Source organism: Sciurus vulgaris (assembly GCF_902686455.1).
Source record: "Sciurus vulgaris genome assembly, chromosome: 8".
Lineage (NCBI taxonomy): Eukaryota > Metazoa > Chordata > Mammalia > Rodentia > Sciuridae > Sciurus > Sciurus vulgaris.
The window spans coordinates 23,210,335-23,225,396 of NC_136468.1; the positions used below are offsets into that span (position 1 = coordinate 23,210,335).

The 15,062-nt window shown below is 33.5% G+C and overlaps 1 protein-coding gene and 1 long non-coding RNA gene across 7 annotated transcripts in view; one reads left to right on the top strand and one right to left on the bottom strand.

The window, feature by feature from the left end:
* The window catches only part of MKLN1 (muskelin 1), a 322,083-nt gene that overhangs the window by 130,712 nt on the left and 176,309 nt on the right, over positions 1–15,062 (bottom strand). The window contains exon 1 of one of the 6 annotated variants that reach the window (XM_079150173.1): positions 12,538–12,587. The exons of the other annotated variants lie outside the window; for them this stretch is intronic. Coding sequence (XP_079006299.1) covers positions 12,538–12,566 — 29 coding nt within the window. The 5' untranslated portion in view covers positions 12,567–12,587. Of the gene's footprint in view, positions 1–12,537; positions 12,588–15,062 lie in introns of those variants that run through there. 6 annotated transcript variants of the gene reach the window in all.
* LOC306667537 overlaps positions 1–15,062 on the top strand; it is a 146,278-nt gene that overhangs the window by 120,223 nt on the left and 10,993 nt on the right. The window lies entirely within an intron of this gene.

The window sequence follows — 15,062 nt, forward strand, 5'->3', positions numbered from 1 at the left end:
AAATCTTAAACTTTGACTGATGGATGATATCACATGTGAAAAATTCCACACCTGACCTCACATGAGGTTGCAGCCAACACAAAGATACACTAAAAATATTGCATAAAATTACCTTCAACCTATGTTGTATAAGGTCTATATAATTAATTTCATGTTTAGACTTGGATCCCATCCCCAAGATATCTCATTACGCATTTGGAAATATTCAAAATTTCTAGTCCCATGCATTTTGAATAAAGGATACTCAATCTGTACATGCACCACATACAGTTTATAATAATACAATTGTGTAATATTATACAATGTGCTGTCTGTGGGTGTGGGTGTATAAAATCAATTTTTGAATCAAGGATTTTATTTTATTTTATTTTATTTTACTGGTTCTGGGGATTGAACCCAAGGGCATTTTACATCTGTGCTAGATCCCCAGCAACTCCCCACCCTTTTTTTTTCTGAGACGGCCTTTCTAAATTGCTGAGGCTTGCCTGGAACTTGCGATGCTCCTGCCTCAGCCTCCCAGTTTGCTGAGATTACGGGCACTTGCCACTGTGCCTGGCAAAAAGGATTTTTACTCACAGCATCAAAAGCAGATCAATGGGTGGGAAAAAAAAAAATACTGAAATAAGTAGAAGATAGTACTTCTACTGGAAACCAAACTATATATTAACACCATACTTTAACTAATACAGCACTTTCCTCAGGGATGTGGATCAATTCTGAAACACTTCACATGTATCCTGGGGTTGAATGAATATGTAAATGAATGTTTACATATTCAAAAGTGAGCCAGGTTTCTCACTTCTGGAGCAGGAAGTTGAGATAAACAAGGATATTTAGCTTAATAGGGATATATTAAGAGAGATACAGATACAAAAATAATTAAGATGTCTGTGTACACAACATAGTATTTTTATCTCTATCCACTGAGGAGGGACTAGAAACAGTGACACATCAAGAGTCAAAAGCATGCCCAGCATCCAGATCTTGATTTCTGCACACCGTTCTCTAATAAAAGAAAAGGGGAATTCTTGGAGAAAATGCTGATTGTGGGACAAGAAAAGGCAAAAGAAAATGAGCCTGGAGCCCCTTGTACCAAAAGGAGAAAATGCTAAAAAAAAAAAAAAAAAAAAAAAAAATATTTTTTTAAAGGATGGATCGTGTCAAAAGGACACAGAGAAGCCAACCAGAAAAAAATGAAGGAATAAATGGTCAAAACTGAAAAATACAGGCAACAAAATAAGGAATGTAGTATTGGAGTATAACCCAAAATAGAAAACAAATATCCAAGAGTCTACATTGATATAAACCAGCCCAGTCTAACAATGAAAAACAAAAAAAATGAGACAAATCCAAATTGAGAAACATTTAAAGAATGCATTCATTACTCCTAAAAACTCTCAATACAATAGCAAACTAGTAAAGACTAAGAGACTAAGGAAGAATAAGGAAACATGACAACTAAATGTAATGGGGTATCTTGGATGGAATCCTGGGTCAGAAAAGAGGACATTACTGGTAAAAATAGTGAAATTCAAAGAAAAGTTTGTTAATAACAATGTACAAATATTGGTATAAATGACAAATGTGCCACGATAAAAAATGTTAGCAATATGGAAAACAGTAAGGGCATATAGGAACTCAGTACTATCTTTGTAATTTTTCTATGAATCTATAATTATTCTGAAATGAAAAGAATACTTTAAAAATGTTAGCTGTATACACCATATATCAAATATAGTCATACATTTAAATAAACAGTAAAATATCATTTATATTGGGTGAACAAGTAGACACATTTTTATTTATTTATTTATCTATTTATTTGTTTATTTATTTATTTTGGTACTGGGGATTAAACCCAGAGGCACTTAACCACAGGTACACCCTCAGCCTTTTTTTAAAATTTTTTTAAATTTTATTTTTATTTTCAGACAAGTCTTACCAAGTTGCTGAGGCTGGCTTTGAACTTGCAATCATCCAGTTGCAGCCTCCCAAGGAGCTGGGATTATAGGCATGTGCCACAAAGCATACCCAGCATTACTATCTATTTAAAGGCACATATAACAAAGAGACTCATGGCAGATAAAAGATATATAAGGCAGAGGCAAACTTTGTTAAAACTAGCAATAATATAAAGCAAAAAGAACTGGCTGGATGAAAATTATAACCATAACAGAGTTCAAACATTAGGATCTAACTTGTGAGTTGCAATGAATCAAACAAGGGAAAAAAAACCACAGTAAATTAAAAAAAAAAAAAAAAAAAGACTGACAAAAAATAGGAGATTAGTACTTTTGAGCACCTGGAAAATTAAACAAAATACAAGTATCTATATAATTCAAGGTAGTGGTTTAAAAAAATGATGGTATTATAAAGAAAAATAAGGGTAGAAATAAAATGGTGTGAGGGATCTAGCCATGTCATAATCTGAAAAATTAGCAGATGGTCATTGCATGCAAAGTCATGGGGGCAAACAGTTACAGTATGTTTTGGTCTTATGAAAATTATGAAGTGCCTATTAGCCCACTGGAGACATGGTAGTTGGATATCAGAAGGTGAAATTCTAGGGGAATAATGAGGCTGAATAAAATATACATCTTTAGAAATCTAAGTGTATCAGTATTATTTAAAGCAAAGACTGAGTAAGATGACTTGTGGAATGAAATAGAGCTAAAGAAAAGAAGCTTAAAGACTGATTTAAGTTCTGGAAGTCCAGAAGAAAACAATCAAGCAGGGGCTGAGGTTGTAGCTTGGTGGTGGAGTGCTTGCCTAGCATGTGTGAGGCACTGGGTTCAATCTTTAGCACCACATAAAAATAAATAAATAAAACAAAGGTATCATATCCATCTACAACTAAAAACTATGTAAAAATAAGAATCAAGCAAAGGTGACTGAATAGAGCCAAAAATAAAGAAAATGAAAACGCAGAAAGTATGGATGCTAAATGAAGAAAGTATTTTAAGAAGAAAGAAGTAAAAAAATGACTCCCATAAAATGCTTCTAAATAGACAGGGACTGTACAGTATTCATCTTCATGTGCCTAAATGTTGCAACATACAAGGTACTTAGTAAATACTTGATAAAAATATATGTATAAAGAGCACTTAAAATAAATTACAGTGGATCAATCAAGGCACGCAGTATTTACTATTACTGTTCACCTGTAATTGAAAGTTCATACTAAATTAAAACAAAAATGTAAGAGAAATAAAATACAGACCAGAAATGAAGTTTAGAAAGATGGAAGCTTCAAGATTTTTCTTAAAATCTCAGTGGCTAGGGAGATTGAGGCAGGAAGATCAGGAATTCAAAGCCAGCCTCAGCAAAAGCAAGGCACTAAGCAACTCAGTAAGAACCTGTCTCTATATTAAATACAAAAAAGGGTTGGGAATGTCACTCAGTGGTCAAGTACCCCTGAGTTCAATCCCTAGTAGCAAAAAAAAAAAAAAAAAAATTCTGATGATCTCTAGTCCCAACACTAAAGACAACTACTGAGCACCTGTCAAGCTCAGTGGGTGACAGAGGTCAAAATAAAATCTAAGAATCCTGACATACCTCTGCCCCCAAGAGAAAGGCATCAACATGAGTTTTGCTATGACAATCTGCTACACTCCCTATCCCATAAAGAGCTCCAAGAGAGCCAAGCTGGTACTCTTGGTTCCCTTCATCTCTGAAGATGACAAGAACTTGCCCTCTCAGCTGAGGTGTCTCCATGAAGGACAGACAACAAACAACTCAGGAAATGGCATACCGAAAGCTACATAACCAAGATTACTGAACTGCCAGATCTGTGAATTATGGAAAGTTTTCTTGACCCAAGGAATTCACGCTACAGAAAGTTAGCACAGAAAAATAAACATACAAAAAGAACCAAGAAAATGTATAGAAAATAGTAAGAGGAAATCATCTCATCAGCTTTTAAAATACTTAAAAAGATTTAAACCACTTTAAATCATTTATAATTAAAATAAAAGGAACTGGTATAGAAACAAAGAAACATCTCAGAGAAACAGGAAATGAAGTCCAGGATAAATGGAAATTGAATATTTGAGAAACACTTTAATTCAGCAGTAAATGTAGGTGACTTACCAAATGATCTCATACAACTGACTTCTCATCGGAAGTTAACCCTTATCTAATTTGAGCATTTAAACATATGTACACACATACATAAAATCTTAGGAAAAAAAGTAGTGCCAAACTAAAATGTTGGGGAAACATTTTTGCCAAAAAGAAAACAAAATAGAAAATAGAAAATAACTTTAATTATATAAAACCTTCCAAATTTTATATTGTAAAAAAATACCATAGAAACAGGATATAAGCAATAGTTTAAGAGGAAGTTTTCAACTCAAGACTAAAAAGAATTTTATATAAAATATGAAAATTATTTTTATGCTTGAGAATAAAATGAAAAACAGAATGGAAAATGAACAGAATACAAGTCACCAAGTCATTCAAATAGTGAATAAACAATGATTAAATTTTTTTTTCTCAAAATGTGTGTATTTTTCATGTCAGAGAAAAACAAAAGAATATTCTTTGCACTCAAACTGTTAAAACTAATCCCTAATTATCAGAAAATCAGTGAGAAAAGGTAAATGTGCATTACTCCAGTCTGTGGAAAATAAATATGCAGCATATATTAAAACTTTAAACACATATGTCCTTTTTCGCCTAGTACTCTCATCCCACAAAAATAAAATCACTGGTATGTAAGGACACGTGTAGAGATGGTCAATGCAACATATTTTACAGTGGGGGAGGAGATTGACTTATGTAACATATGGAATATTATATTGCCTTTATAAAAAAATACAGATCTATGCTGGCTAACTCGGATGTATTTCTATAACCCAAGATAGAAAGAAGAATTATAACTCAGTTATTACATGAAAAATTTTTCTGTATATTTATATTTGTATGCAATTATATAAACAGGCAGATATATAAAGTATAAATATGAATCCACGATAAGGGTAAATATCACTATAATATTTTATTTATTTGTCATATTGTTCAAGTTTTTATAATGCATAATTTACATAAACAGTAAAAATAATTATTGTAGAAAATAACAAGGTTGCAATGACAACAAACTTCCGGAATTTATGGCAAACTGACTCATCATCATCATCAAATCCACCTTAACTTCTCCCTTTTTTTTTGAGAAAGGATCTCCCTAAGTTGCTAGGGCTGGCCTCAAACTTGAGATCCTCTTGCTTCAGTCCCTCGGGTCTCTGGGATTACAGGTGTTCACCACCACACCTCCCTTCCTTCTTTTTAAAGACCCAGAAAACTGAAAAGAAAGTAATAAAGGCTTATTTTCCTCTTTAGGCAACATATCATATCCCAAAATGTAAAGTCAGCTCTAGACTGCTTTTTATTTGCTCTCCCACAATGTTCCATCTCAACCTTCTTCCATTCTCATGAAAGGCAAATGAGAAACTAGTTGAGGGCAGTGACTATTAACATCAGTTCTCCACCAACAGTAACAGAGCCATTATCGCTATGGTAGCAGTCTGTAAAATGCATTCATTATTATCCTTCCTTGTATATTTTCCAAAGACCTATAAAACCTACCACCATTAGCAGTATAGAGCCTTTTCTACTTCTAATTCTTAGGACTAAGAAAAAGTCACACAACTCACCTCTCTGGTTTCTAAAAGTGGAGTATTCCACCCACAGCCACAGAAGAGTACATTTTAAACTCAAATTTTAACATGTTAAACTGAAATTTAACATAATTGAAACTGAAATTTTGTACTACGAATTTGCCTTACAACTAGATAGTTAATCTAAACTGGCTTCCTCCTATAATAGGAGATGAGACAGATCAATATGAAAATAAATAAACAAAACCAATAAAACAGAGAAAAGATACACAGAATAAGAGATATAAGAAAAGAAATAAGCCAGTCAGTAGCACGATAATCAAGTAGCAGACAGAGGAACAGAAAAGAGATCTTGAAGAACATGCATTCCAGGAATAGGAATAAAAAGCAATGGCTTCCTCTTATGCAGATAGGAAGGATAGTAGAATGAACCAGATATTATTACCATATGTGCATATATAACTATACAACTAGTGGGATTACACATCATGTATAACCAGAAGAATTAGAGATTATACTCATTATATACGATGTATCAAAGTGCATTCTACTGTCTTGTATAACTAATTTAAATAAATTAAAAAAAAAATCAATGGCTTCTTAATTCCCAGATGCCAGGAATCTCTGCTCTGACAACTATAACAATATGACCACACACCTTCTAGGCATCCCATAACTTTCATTTGTACTACTGTCTAGAAAAATAAATAACAACAGCAGGTTATATACAAAACACAATTCAGTGTCGAGGCTATAAGAATTGAATAATATTTATCTAGTAAGATTAAATATCTACCAAACTTAAAATATTTAAAATGCAAAATACAAATAATGGCTGAAAACTGGTTAAGAAGAACTGAAAAGGAGATGGGCTGGGGACTAAAATGGCTTCCTATTTCTATCATGTTAATTTAAGTTTTAAATGTACAGTTTCATTCTCACCACTACTAGATAAAAACAGAAGGTAATAAAAATGAACAAATAATTTCATATTTGAGCAAAACTACAAAGGTAAGGCTGTGAGTAAATTCTTTTGATTATAAAAATTTATAGTGAAACACATATGGGTAACTGAAAAATAGAAGTGTTAACTTTTTCCAAGTTAAATATCTCTATTTTTGGATATTTTTAAGTGTACTAAATCTATATATACCATCAATTAAATTTCAGAAACAAACTTAAAAATCAACCTTCAGCCGGGCACAGTGGTGCACTCCTGTAATCCCAGCAGCTGGGGAGGCTGAAGCAGAAGGATCACAAGTTCAAACCCAGCCTCAGCAAAAGTGAAACGCTAAGCAACTCAGTGAGACTGTCTCTAATAAAATACAAAATAGGGCTGGGGATGTGGCTCAGTGGTTGACTGCCCCCTGAGTTCAATCCCTGATACCCCCGCGCCCTGCAAAAAAATTCAATCTTAGAATTTATTAGTTGGGCATGGTAGTGCATGCTTGTAATCCTAGCTACTTGGAATCTGATCACTACACATTGTACAAAAGTATTGTAATGTCAAACTGAAATCTAGGAATACATACAATTACTTTGTGTCAATTAAAAATAAAAATATGCCTGTAAACCCAGCTACTTGAGAGGTTGAAAATTCATGGCAGCCTGGGCAAAAAATTGGGGGCGGGGGGTACCAGGGATTGAACTCAGGGGCAGTCAACCACTGAGCCACATCCCTAGCCCTATTTTGTATTTTATTTAAAGACAGGGCTCACTGAGTTGCTCAGCACCTTGCTTTTGCTGAGGCTGGCTTTGAACTCCTGATTCTCCTGCCTCAGTCTCCCAAGCCTCTGAGATTACAGGCATGTGCCACAGGACCCAGTTCAAAATATTTTTAAAAGGGCTGGGGACATAGCTCAGTGGTAGAGTGCCCTGGGTTTATTCCAGTAGAGCAAAGAAAGAAAATTTATTGTACATTTTGGGTTTAATTCAAGTCAACAAAAATTTTTCTTGATTAAACTTATGCTCAAACCCTATGGCTGCTTAGTAATATTCAAATTACTACTCTTAAGAGTAGTATAAATAGCACTTGGGGGAAAAATGGAGCATTTAAATTGTTTCTGCTAATGGCTCCTCAGGATACCTATCAGAAAGTCCACCTGATTTTAAATTGACAGTATTTGACACACAAAAACTACCTCTAATTTTGATATAAATAAAAGTCAGTCAAGCCAAGTTTTTAAAAGAGTGTAGAAGGATTCAACCTAGGAATTCAACCTAACTTCTTCTTTAGTAGTTTAAAAACACTCCCCAAACCTGTGCCCTTTCCTTGAATGATGTGATAAAATGGAAGGAGCTACATCTAACTGGAGATGTAACTCGATGGTACAACAACTTGCCTAGCATGAATGAGAAAGGCCCTGAGTTCCTCCCCCAGCACTGCAGAAAACATTTTTTAAATTAAAATATAATAATAATAATAATAATAATAGAAAAATAAATCAACCAAGACCCCTAAGACTTTGGATTTTGGCCACCAATTGAATGGATAACCCATCACATTTCTCAGGGCTTTAATTCTTTTATCTGTAGTATGAAGGAGAAGTTGAGTTCTTTAATCTCAAATTTCTTTCACCTCTAATCAGGGCAGTTTAATTGCATAATTCTAGGAAACACCATTTAGGAAGCTAAGTTAACAGTCTACAAATCTATGAATAGCTTTCACATCCTTTATTCAAGGTATCATGTATAACCAGTCAATAAATGACACACATGAAACTAAAAAATTTGTCTTCAAGTGTAGAATAGAATAGTGGTTATCACAGCATGAGATGATGGGTGAGGGGAAAGGAAAAGACGAAGAGAGCTTAGTTAATGTGTACAGGGGTGCAGTTGGTTAAATGACTTCTAATGTTCAACAGCAAAGTAGGATAACTATGGTTGACAACAACTTAACATTTTAAAATAACAGGGATGATTTTGAATGTTTCTGGCACAAATGACACCTCTGTGGTGATAGATAAGCCAATTACTCTTATTTGATCATTATACATTGCATACATGTATGGAAATGTCACACTATACTCCACAAATATGTACAACTATGTGTCAATTAAAAATAAAAAGTCAGATACAGGGGTACACACATATAATCCTAGTTACTCTGGAAGCTGAGGCAGGATTATAAACTCCAGGCCAGCCTCAGCAACTTAGCAAGACCCTATCTCAAAATTAAAAATAAATAAATAAATAAATAAATAGGGATATAGCTTAGCAGTAGAGCAATTTATTATATTGGTTCAAACTCCAATATAGTAATAATAATAAAAAGCTAACAGATTAGAATTTGAAGGGAAAAGAATGAAAAAGATGTATTTCCTTTAAAAATAACAACATATAATCAACTGATTATGTAACAGAGTTTCCATTATGTGTGAATTCTCAGCTAGGGTAATACCATAACAGTACAAGAATGAGCAAGGAGATTACAATCTATTTTTTAATACATATAGCACAAAATTTAAGAGACTCAAGAAAGTATATAATATTATAATTCAAAATAAAAAATAAGGGTCAACTCTTAAGTTAATTTTAAATATCTGCCTCTACAGAGTTAAAGAGTATGCTACAAGTTATAGCTTTTCCCTAAATCAAATACTTGTACATAATGTAGAGGTTTAGACTCACTTCCAAATGCATATCAATTTTAAGACAGGAGCATAGCCAGTAGCAGAGTCTACCATTTGATGGAGTTGCTTATATTCAACAAATACTCATTGAATCCCACCATATGCCAGTGTGTTAGACTCTGGGAATACAGTGATATTTAAGATAGACAAGGTCCCCAATTTGTGATGCTAACATTCAAATGAGAAGAAATACAAAATAAGTAGAGTTGTAATTACAGACAAATGCTATAAAAGAAATAAACAGTATGCATAAAATTTAAAACACATACACAAACACCTCTCTGAAGAAAAAAAAAAAAAAAAAGATAATTACACTAAATGGAAAGAGTCACTCCTGGGCTGGGGCTGTAGTTTGGGGGTAGAGTACCTGCCTAGCATTTGTGAGGCACTGGGTTTGATCCTTAGAACCACATAAAAATAAACAAAATAAAGGTGTTCTGTCCATTAAAAAAAAAAAAGTTACCCGTGTAAAAATGAAGGAAAAGTCTATTCTCCACCAAGGACCAACAAATTCAAATCCTGGCAATAGTAAATAATCTGAACGAAGAAATATGAGAACCAGGGAAAGTTAGATAATGTCTTTCACAGACGTCAAGATGTACGTAAACACAGAGCAGGCAAGAAATCTGTAAGAGTCAAAGATAATTCAAAACAGTGCTTATTCTAGATTCTAAAAGGATTTAAAAACTAAACTCTCAATATTCTTTCAATATTTCACTTTCAGAAAGACGGACACCCACCCTGAAAAGATACTGAAAGAAAAGATATTCAAAGATATTGAAAGCAGGAGGAGGAGAAAAAAAGAAAAGAAAAAGAAAAACCCTAGGCAAAGCAAAAAGAACGAGAACTTGGCCAAAGAGAGAGAGAGAGAGAGAGAGAGAGAGAGAGAGAGAGAGAGAGAGAGAGAGAGAGAGAGAAAATACATATTCTAGATGGGAAGATGTCCAAGTGACAGAGACCTCAAAAAGTATCACAACATCAAAATACTTTTAAGGGAGCCTCTTTAGAAAATAAAACATCTGGAAAACATAAACACAAAAGCAAAAGGCTTTATTTACTATTTCTCAAAAGTCCAACTTTTAAAAATACATCACAGGGCTAGGGATATAGCTCAGTTGGTAGAGTGCTTGCCTTGCATGCACAAGGCCCTGGGTTCAACCCCCAGCACCAAAAAAAAAAAAAAAAAAAAAAAAAATCAAGTCACAAATGAGAGACACCTGGAGCCACAAAGCTCAAAAACTATACTTGTCCATTCCTTCCTCCTATACAAGTTTTCCCTTCTATAACTACCAGAAAACCAACTGGTGAAAACACTAAAACATAAAATGAAAGTCCATACTATGGTTTTGTGGGAAAAATAACATTACAGCAGATAGTAAAGACACTAAGCAATATAGTCACAAAGAAAACTATGAATTAGTATACCAAAATGATCTAAAAATAATTAAGAAAAAGACTTCCTTTAGCAACAATAAGCCAGAATTACAACAGATCAAAAATATTACGACCAGTTGATAGGCAGTGCCTTATAATATTCACAAGTGAGGGATAAACGTTGTTTTTTTTCCTTTCCCCAGAAACAAAGATCATAAATGATAAAGAAACCTCCCACAGAAAAAAGATCCTTCCTCTTGCAAATAAGGCCAATAAGGGGAGAACAGGATAGAAAGTGAACAAAAATAATGAAACAGACATAAAGGAAAGCAACAGTCAGTAGCTGATCTTAAAAATATATACATGGAAGCAGACAGATATTTCAGACTGCTTCAAAGAAAAACTTCAAATTAAAACTGTAACCTAATACACTAAATGGGTACATGGTATACTAGGGAAATTCAACCCAGAAGATACCTAGTACAATTTTTTTTTAAAAAACTTTGAGCACTCAGGTAAAAACATCAAGTCATGTAGAAGAAAAAGAAAATTACATCAAAAAAACTTCACAACAGCTACGTTTCATACCCAAATACAATCAAACAGAAAATTTTAAGATACTCAGACACAAAAAATGTGAGACAAGGGCTTTATAAATAGTAAACGGTTCAAGTTTTAAGGCACAGTGAACATGTTCCTTGAGCCCTGCTGAAAAACCCAATAGAAAACAAACTATACATATCCAAAAATGACTCGAAAGCCCTAAAATATGGTCATATCAACTAAAAAATGTTTAGCTACACAACAAAAAGTAACCATGAAGCTAAGTATACATAAGAGAACATAAATATGTACTGCAAAAATGTAGAAAGGATAGATCAAACCAAAGAATGGCAAGAATAGGTGCAAGTTGGAACATCTTTATTGATTTCCTAAAAAATACTAACTGAAAGGAAAAGACTATCACTTAAAATGAGATGCTAGGAGAGAAGGAAGAAAGGTTCAAGGCTCCTAGCTAACTTCCTCAGGGAGACTTAATATGATGTTAAGGAATTTAAAAAATAATTATGATTACTATCTTAAGGGCACTAAAGGAAAAAGTAGACAAGATGCAAGATAGATGGGTAATGCATCAAGGAAAGAATCAGTGAGCTTGAAGATATATGCACAGAAAGTTCACAAATTGGAAAGAGAAAAAATGGGAGAGAGAGGAGAACAACATGCAAGAACTGTAAGAAAATCAAAAAGTATAACTGTAATACCAGAAGGTGAAGAAGAAGAGGAAAGAAGTCACAGGGAAAAACTCATTACCAGGGAACAAGGATAAGAATTATCCTGGAATTCTCATTAAAAACTTTGCTAGCAAGAAAACAGTAGGATGGGACTGAGGATGTAGCTCAGTGGCAGAGTGCCCCTGGGTTCAATCCTACTATCAGAAAAAAAGAAAACAGTACAATAAATATTTAAAGTTGCTGAAAGGGGAACCAAAAAAAAAAAAAAAAAAAAAAAATCCTAAAATTCTCTGTTGAGTAAAATTATCTTTCAAAAGTAAAAAAGTATTATACCTACTTTACAGAAATGTTAATATAAATTCTTCAGATAAAAGGAAAATGATATAGGTTAGTGTTATGATTTAAATGTGAGGTGTCCACCAAAAGCTCAAGTGTTGAAGTGTAAGAAAGTTTAGAGGTGAAATGATTGGCTTATGAGAGCCTTAATCTAATCAGTGCACTGTCCAATGACCAAGTGCTAACTGAAGGTAGTAGGGTGTGGCTAGCAGAGGTGGGTCATTGGAGGCGTTCCATTGGTATACATATTTTGTCCCTGGTGAGGGACATCTCTCTCTTTGCTTCCTAGTTCCACGTCTTAAGCTGCTTTTCTTCTCCATGTCCTTCTGCCAGGATGTTCTGCCTTACCTCAAGACCAGAGCAAGGAAGTCAGCCATTTATGGACTGAGACCTGTGAAACTTGAGTCCCAGAACTTTTCCTCCTCTAATTGTCCTTATCAGGTCTTTTGGTAACAGCAGCAAAAAAAAAAAAAAAAAAGCTAAAACAGAAACATGGATCTACATAAAGATGGTCACAGAAAGAGAAAGATAAAATAAAAACTTTTTTTCTTATTCTTAACTGATGAATAGAGCATATAGATAAGTGAAATGAATGAGAACAATGTTGTGATAGGAGAGATGCTATAGTTTGAAAAGTTTAACAGTATTAACAGTGAGAATTTCAATATACAGTTAGGTTAGAAGGGATCTGCCCTCATGAATGGATTGAACACCATTATTGTGGGAGTAATTTCAATATTGCAGAAGTGAGTTCTTTATAAAAGAGTTAGGTTTCTTTTTGTAACCCTTTTTCCCTCTCTTTGCCCTTCTGCCATAGTATAAGGCAGCAAGATGACACTGGCCTGTTCATCTTGGCTTCCCAGTCTCTAGAACTGTGAGTTAATAAATTTCTGTTCATTACAAACTCAATCTGTGTATTCTGTCATTACAGCACAAAGCAAACCAAAAAAAGAGAGGAGTAACAAATATTTTGATATAAGGTAACTGTACTAGCAACATATTCATTTAAGGCTGAACTTAATCATAATGTGTATTACAAACTTTAGCACGACCACTAAAAACAATTTTAAAGAAGTATAATTGATATGCTAAGAGACAAAAGAAGAAATCACACTGAATGTTCATTTCAAATCAGGATAGGAAACAAGAAACAAAGACAAGTGCACTGAATGGAAAACGGTCACAAATAAGGTAGATATGAATTCAACTGCATCAATAATCAATATATATGTGAATGGTCTAAACAAACCAATTTAAAAATAAAGACTCAGAGTGGATGAAGAAACACAAAGTTCAAACACATTATCTATAAGAAACCCACCATAAAGACACATATAGATGAATATAAAGAAACAGAGAAAGATATTATCATGCTTCAAATAGAGAACTGAATAGCTATATTAATATCAGTCAGACAAAAGAACGGGGAGAATCGTGAGGGATATAAAGAGCGGTATTAATGAAAAAAGTATCAATCCCTAAGAAGACATTACAATCCTTAATGTGTCTCTGCTGAACAAAAAGTGTCAAAATACTTGAAAGAAAAACTGACAGAACTGCAGGAAGCACTATTATAATTGGAGACACCAACCTCCCTCTTGCAGTAACTGACAGATTCAGCAGGCAGAAATTCAGAATACCACTGAACTTAACAGCACCATCAACCAATGAGATTTAATTGACATTTACAGAATACTGCATCCAATATCAGAATACACATTCTTCTCAAGTGCAGCTCAGGGCTGGGGATTTAGCTCAGTAGTACAGCATTTGCTTGATGTGTGTGAGGCCCTGGTTCAATTCCTGGCAGACCCAAAAAAAAAAAAAAAAAAAAAAAAAAAATCAAGTGCACCACAGAACAAATATTGGTAACATAAAAGGCTAGAATGTTATGTAAAATATGCTGTCAAACCAAAATAGAATTAAATTAGAAATCATTCACAGAAAGATAATCCTAGAAATCCTAGAAAATCCTAAAATAATTGGGAGTAAAAAACAAATTTCCAAATAACATATAAGTCAAGGAAGTCTCAAGACAAATTTAAAAATATTTTGTGCTAAACAAAAATGAAAAAAGTGAGCAAAATGTGTGAGATACAGTGAAATCAATGACTAGAAGGAAACTTACAACACTGAATACATGCTAGAAACTAAGAAATACTTACAAGTTTCCATCCCAGGAAACTAGGAAAGAGCAGCAATTTAAGCATAAATGAAGCAGAAGAAAATAAACAAAAATGAGAGTAAAAATGAATGAAATTAAAAACAGGTATAGAAATTAGAGAAAAATTAAACAAACACTTGGCTACTTGAAAAGACCAATAAAACTGACAAACCTCTAACTAGGTTAACCAAAGAGGAGGACAGAAAAGATACAAATTACTAATATTTGTTGAAAAAGGGGCGTCACTACTGATCTTAGATATTAAAGGATCATAAGATGAATATTATGAACAACTCTATTCTCACAAAATTGATAACAAATGAAACTGATCAATTTCTTGAAAGATACAAAATACTAAAACTCACGGAGAAAAAAGTTCTGAAGATGCCAAAAACTATTAAAGAAATTCAATCAATAATTAATAATCTTCCAGAAAAGAAAACACCAGACCCGATGGTCTCACTAATGATTTCTACCCAACATTTAAGCAAAACAGTAATTTCAATTCTCTAAAATGTCTTCTACAAAATAACAGCAAAAGAATCATTTCCTCTATGAGACCAGCATTACCCTAATACCCAAACCAGATAAAGACGTAAGAAAAACTTGAGGCCAGTATCTTTTATAAATATAAATGCAAAAAAATTTACTCAACAAAATATTAGCAAATCAAATTCAATGTATAAAAGTAATAACAGCATAATCAAAG